Raw genomic sequence first — 6,132 nt, 5'->3', positions numbered from 1 at the left:
CACGGAAACGGTAAACCTGGATTTTTTTTGGAGCTTGTTTAGCGTGGGCCGGGCTGCAAAGCACGCTCGGAGCCCAGAAGATCCGTGCTGAGAGTTTTGCCCCGTGGTTACGGGCTGTAGTCACCGCCCAAAGCAGCCCAGTGAAGTGTCAGCTACTCAACCCCGGTGAATTCCGTAAAGAGAGCAGAGTCACTTATTTGAAACGGTGAGGCTAATACAAAGTCATCAAAGCACTATGGTTCTTGTCTTTAAGTGACAACCCTCTTTATTGAACTGTTTGAAATACGCCTCCCGCTTTTCAATGTCTCTCTATCCATCTTTGTCTGCCCCGCAGAAAAGCAGACAATATAAAGCAAAGCCTGGCGAGCTCCCCACGCTCTGGCTTGGGCAGTGCCAACGTTAGCCTTGAAATTGTCACTCCTTCATTAATCTGCAACTACTTCTTTTTTTTTTCTTTGCAGAGCACACAGCGCACGCTTTCCATCCCATCCCTCGGGGCTCCCCGCGGCAGCTGCCCACGGTTTTCCACGAGGGATCCCCGTGGGGCCGGGGGCTCCCCATGGGTCTGGGGTCCCTCCACGGGTCTGGGGTCCCCCCATGGGTCTGGGGTCTCCCAGTGGGTCTCCCCGGACACCCCCGGGCTGTGGCTGCGAGTCCTGCCAGGAGTTTCTCCCGAGCATCTCCCCGGGGATGCGAGGAGACTGGCGCTCCCGCTGAGCCTGAGAAACTCAATCCTTATCTTTAAATCCTTAAAACCGGACCCTTTTCGAGCAGTCTCCAAGGCTTACATAAATAAATAATAATATATATATATATATATTTTTTTTTTCTGGCACCACTGAGCCGCCTCCCCCATTCGTGTCCACGCGGGGCACACGGCCGCTCCCGGGCAGTGCCCCAGCAGGGCCGGGGGAGGAAATTAGGAGAAGTTAGAGATGACCCACAGACACCTCTTTCAGGGAGCTGTGCCGAGGCAAGGTTTCAGGCTCCTGCCCTGGCGGGACTCGCCTTGTCCCCGGTTCGCACCCCGAGCAGCCTACACGCGGCTGCCCGCAGCGGGACACATGTGGTGGGGATGCCGAGCGCCGGATCTGCAGCTGGAGCGTGTCGGGGCCGTGCCGGGGTCGTATCCGGTGCTAAAAAGCGGAATAAGGCTGGGAAATCGTCTTGAGGCTCGCGATGCTGGGGCACGGCGGCAGCGGCGGTCTGCTCCTTTCTGAGGCTCCGTTCTCGGTTTCTAAAGAGAAGCTAATTCATTGCTCCCACGGGAGCGCTAAAGAGGAGCTCAGTCATGTTTCCAGCGCTCCCAAGCATCGTCGTGACAAGTGCCAAAGGAAAAGAAGAGGGTAGCATTTGTTTCTTATTCACCGCACTTGCAACAAATAAGGCTTGGGATCGCACTGAGTCATAAAAGGGACAAGCTGGTTTCTGGGTGCTGTCCTATGTCCCCCAGCCCTCCAGCCACCTCTGTCGCTGCTCTGCCTTCCCCTGTTGCTGTCGCTCCCCTCCCTGCCGGGTTGTTTCCCCTGTAGCCATCCTCTTTCAGTGGGCTGCTGGGCCAAACAAATCGCACGTAGCTTGCCCCGGATAGGTGTTCCCTGATTCCTGCCCCCCGTGGATGGCAGCTGAGCTCTCTGCTTCACCTTTCCCTCGGTGATGACCCCTCCAGCCTGATGTAAAACTCAGAAGAGCTCAACATCTCCGAGACCCCGGCCCCCTGGCACGGCCGGCTGGTTGGCTGTGGTCACAGGGTCTAAGGGTGAGGAGGGAGTGAGGAGGAGAAACAGGCAGATAAGAAGAGCAATGAATAACTCTCCCTGCCTTAGAAAGTCCATGGTAAGAAGAATAATAGGTGGTTGAACACCACCTGGGCACTGAATGGGGCAAGGACTTCGTGGGGAATGAATAGAAAAGGCTAGCACAGGGGAAAAAAAATAAAATAATAATAATAAAGTCAGAGCACAAGGTGAATAAAATAATTTTTCATTTTGTTTTGTTTTTGTTTTCTAGCTGTTGGGTGCTGGACATTAAAAACCATCCATTAACTAACTGCAAGTTAGGGCACACCCAACTTCCAGCACTGCTCCTGTCACACTGCTCCTGTCCTCTCCAGAGCTTTGTTCAGGTCAAGTCTTTTACCAGCCTTCTGAGAAGTGTCAGGGCAAAGCATCGCATTGTACCTCTATTACTAGGTGGGAATGGTGCAACCTCTTTTTACATGATTTTTTTACCCTGGGGGAAAAAAAAAAAAAGGAAAAAGAAAGAAAAAGAAATGTGGTTATGACACTAACTGCCTCAGTGACATAGCTTGTATGCTGGAATTGTATGCCACTACTTCCATTCACCCCTTGAATAGTGCATACAGGCAAACATTCATTACTATGAGTAATAGCAACTCATTTCACTTCCATTTCATTTTTAGGAAATTGTTAAATCCTGCAACGAAGAGATCCCTTCCCACAGATCTCTAGAGGAGGTGAATTCCTGAAGCAGAGAAAAATACCCGTTTATTCCTGGGTTATTTCCACAGCATTACACTGAGAACAGGTACACTATCTAGCAACGGCTTTCAGTTTTGGTTGCAGTGCCAGCCAGGTTTCGATTTGGAAAAGTGTGACGCCTTCGCCGCCCCCAGCAAGGCTCTGCCTCCCCAGGCTGCTGCAGGCCTGCGGAGTGACTGCAGGTACCAGACTGGGATGGCACTGCTGAGGGGGCAGTTGGGATTTCCATGGTGCTAACTTCTCCCAGAGCTTCCAGCAAGGAAAAGCCTCAGTGGGATTTTAGGAGCCATGAGGTTCCCCATGAGGATGTCACAAGGGCCATGAGCAGGCAGACAGGCGGCTGGGGGCAGCCTGGGCAATGTGGGGTCTGCCGCTCAGGGAAGTGACATCCCCATCTCTTGTCCCAGCTGCTGGCCTCTGCTGTGTAATAGTCGTGAAACAAGAGCGAGATTTTGTGGTTGCTTTCCAAGCCCAGGCTAGAAACTTCCCTCCTGCCCGTGCTATCCCCTCCTCACAGGCTCTGCCCCAAGCTGCTGCAGGCTGTGGCCCGCTCCAGGTCCTCTCCTTCCCACCCCAGCCCTGCCCACGGGCCTGGTGTCCCCTCCTGTGGCAGCCCCAGCACCCCGGGCACTGGGGTAGCTGATGTCGAAGAGCAGCAGGCTTATTGCTTGTCTCCTGATGAGGGAAGATACGGGACTGACCAGCTCCATCCCACTGTGCCTCAGCCCTCCGCAGGGAGCTCGGGCCGTGCTGCTTGAGGCAGAGGCAGGATGGGGCCTGCGGCCAGGCGCTGCCCAGCGCAGTCTGTAGGGTGCTTCCAGCCCAGCAGCGACCAGCACAAACCCAACGCTGAAAAGACTGAACATATCGCCCTGGGGTCTGAGGAAAAAAAAAAAAAAAGTTTTCCCTGCTCCCTGATTAACACCACCCAGCTCAGCACGCGATAAAATAAGCGGGCTTTCTGCGTGTCCCCCTCGGTAGGGAAGGAGGGGGGTGTCCAGAGTGCAGCCCATCGCCCCCCGTCCCGTCCCTGTCCCATCCCTGTCCCTGTCCCCGTGGCGGTGTCGCCGGTCGGAAGCCGCCAGCCTGCGCTGCCCCCGGCTGCGGTAACACAAAGCTTCATTTGCATTCCCCGCCCGAGTCGGAGAGGAACAGAAAACGTGTAGGGGCAGGAGCCGATGGCATGGATTTGGGGTCCGTACGGGGGTCGGACACACGAACCTGCCCCGTACAAAGCGCTGCGAAGGAGTTCGCCCTGCCCCAGCTTGGGCTGGGCTGGCACTTGGGGCAGAAAAAAAAATAAATAAATAAAAGAAGAAAAAAAATAAATTATCGTCTGATCTCATTTATTTAAATAAATATAAATATAAATTTTATATAAAACTATTCACAAACAAGCCGACGTCCCAAACCCAAACGACTTGAGCTTTATTGCTTTTCTTATTCGCGTTAAGGAGTCCGTCCGGGCGGCTGTCAGCCCTACAAGTTTTCTGTTTAATTTCAGGTTCCGAATACGCTTGTTCCTTTCCTTCCTTCTCTCCTTCTCCCTTCAGACTGCCCCGGGAGGACCCCTGGGCAGTGCGGGTCCCGTCCCGCGGTGCAAGCTCGGAGGAGCAGGTGCCTGCTGCCGGGCTCACGGGGTGGCCGGAGCATCCCCAGGGGAGCACCGGCGCCCCAAAAGACGGCTGCTGCCACGGAGGGGGAGCTGAGCGGCCCCAGGTGTGCCGCCCTGCACCCCGGGGGCTGCGGGGGGCTCATAGCGGGGAGATCTCCTTCTCCTCGGTAGCCGATGAGGGGGATAAAGACTCCTCGTCCTCCGACCTGGGGTAGTGCCCCTGGCCGGTGCTGCACTTGCAGCCCCCGTGGGAGTTTCGCTGGGTGCCTTTGCCTTCTTTCTTGTGCTTCACCCGCCGGTTCTGGAACCAGATCTTCACCTGCTTCTCGGAGAGGTTCAGGTAGGTGGCTATCTCGATCCGCCGCAGGCGGGACAGGTACATGTTGGAGGAGAACTCCCGCTCCAGCTCCAGGAGCTGGGTGCTGGTGAAAGCCGTCCTCATCCTCTTCCCGTTTTGAATTTGGCTGGCGTCGGACCCTCCTTGACGGGAGAAGAAGCGAGAATTGGGGAAAAGGGGAAAAGAGAGAGAGACAAGCGGCAAGACACCCTCGCCGGAGGAGCATCCTACGCCTGTCTACCCGGGGGTCAGCGGATCCCCTCGGGGACCCCCCCCCTTGTCCCACCGCCCCCCTCCCGGCCCTCCCGGCGGCCGCAGGGCCCCTACCCATGCCGAGGCAGTGAAACCTCCGGGGGTCGCTGACGCTGTAGGCGGTGGCGGCGCAGGCAGGTGGGTGATGCGCTGGGTGCCCCAGGGCGGCGGCGGGCACTGCGGGCGGCGGGTGCTGAGGAGGGTGCTGAGCGTGGCCGGCCCTCGGGCAGCACTGCGCCTCGGGGGAGCCGGAGGCGGCGGGGAACTGGCCCTTGAGCAGGGGGATGGCCCCGCCACCACCTCCTCCTCCTCCGCCGCCGCCACCGCCGCCAGCACCGCGGGAGGAGTGCAGGTGCGAGGTGACACAGAGCGGGCAGACGCAGAAAGCGCCGCTCTTGCGGGACGGGCAGCCCGGCCCCGCCACCGACATGACGAGGGGGGAAGGCACGCCGAGGGGGATGAAGAAATCCTGGCCGTGGTGGTGATGCTCGGGCAGGGACGGAGCCGGCCTCGACGAGTCCTTGATGATGAGGGAGTCCACGTAGAAGGAGCGGGACATCGCGGCGGGGCTCGCCGGTGCCGCTCGGCCAAAGTTGCCGCTGAAGTCCCGGCGAGGCGAAGAAGGTGCTTATGTTCGAGAGCCGAACAAAAGGGTCCCTGGAGAGGGCTGGTCTTAAAGTCCCCCCGCCTGGCTCCCCTGCGCTGGGGTTTTATATCAACTATTTAAACACGTGATGGCTGAAAGCCTCGCAGATCTAAATCTCCCCGGCTTCCCAGGCCGGCAGGAGAGGCTGCCGGGGGCGGGGAGGGGGCAGAGAGGGAGGGGGGGAGCACAAAATGTGCGTGCTCTTTCGCTGCCCGCCGACTTCAGCCCTGAGCCTCGGCCCCAGATAAATTCTAGGAGCGGGGAAGCGGGGGGGGGAACACACCCAGGGTGCCCCTACCCCCGGCGGCACCTCCTTACTCGCAGGTGATGCTCTGGAAGAAGCGGGGCATCGCTGCGCCCCCCCGTCCCGTGCAAAGCCAGGGGGCTAAGGGGCGCAGGGAGGGGGGGACTCGAGCATCTCCCCGCCGGCGGGGTCCTTTGGCACCAGAGGAGCGGATAGAAAGTTAGGGATGGGGCGCTCGCATCTGCACCTAGGGCTTTTTTCGCCCTCTCCGTCCCGGCCGAACTGGAGATCAGAGGGCGGACAAAGCCTCCAAATCTCTGCGCCCTCCTTACCCAAACGGTGCCGAAACGGCAAAGTTCCCAGGGGACTGCCCCGGCCGCTCCGGGGCTTCGCGCTAATGAAAGGCGAACATGTCAGGGAGGGGTTCTTTGATCTCCACCAAGCCTGCTGAAGCAATCATTCAAAGTAAAATTGGATAAACAGCTAAATACGGTCGGTGGCTCCCGAGCATTGCAGATTGCGTGAAAAAAAGCCAAG

General features: G+C 57.9%; 1 protein-coding gene across 1 annotated transcript; it reads right to left on the bottom strand.

Annotated features, from left to right (window-relative positions):
- Positions 1–3,395: 3,395 nt before the first annotated feature.
- GSX2 (GS homeobox 2) lies at positions 3,396–5,909 on the bottom strand. The gene is made up of 2 exons (XM_048049956.2): positions 4,781–5,909; positions 3,396–4,596 (listed from the first exon to the last, which is right to left on the bottom strand). The coding sequence occupies exons 1-2, from the start codon at positions 5,262–5,264 to the stop codon at positions 4,256–4,258; spliced, it is 825 nt and encodes a 274-aa protein (XP_047905913.1). The 5' UTR covers positions 5,265–5,909; the 3' UTR covers positions 3,396–4,255.
- Positions 5,910–6,132: the final 223 nt, after the last annotated feature.

This window comes from Anser cygnoides, chromosome 4 (genome assembly GCF_040182565.1).
Source record: "Anser cygnoides isolate HZ-2024a breed goose chromosome 4, Taihu_goose_T2T_genome, whole genome shotgun sequence".
In the NCBI taxonomy this organism is placed as follows: domain Eukaryota; kingdom Metazoa; phylum Chordata; class Aves; order Anseriformes; family Anatidae; genus Anser; species Anser cygnoides.
The sequence above is the reverse complement of the archived record's forward strand: the minus strand, read 5'-3'. Positions and strand labels throughout refer to the sequence as shown.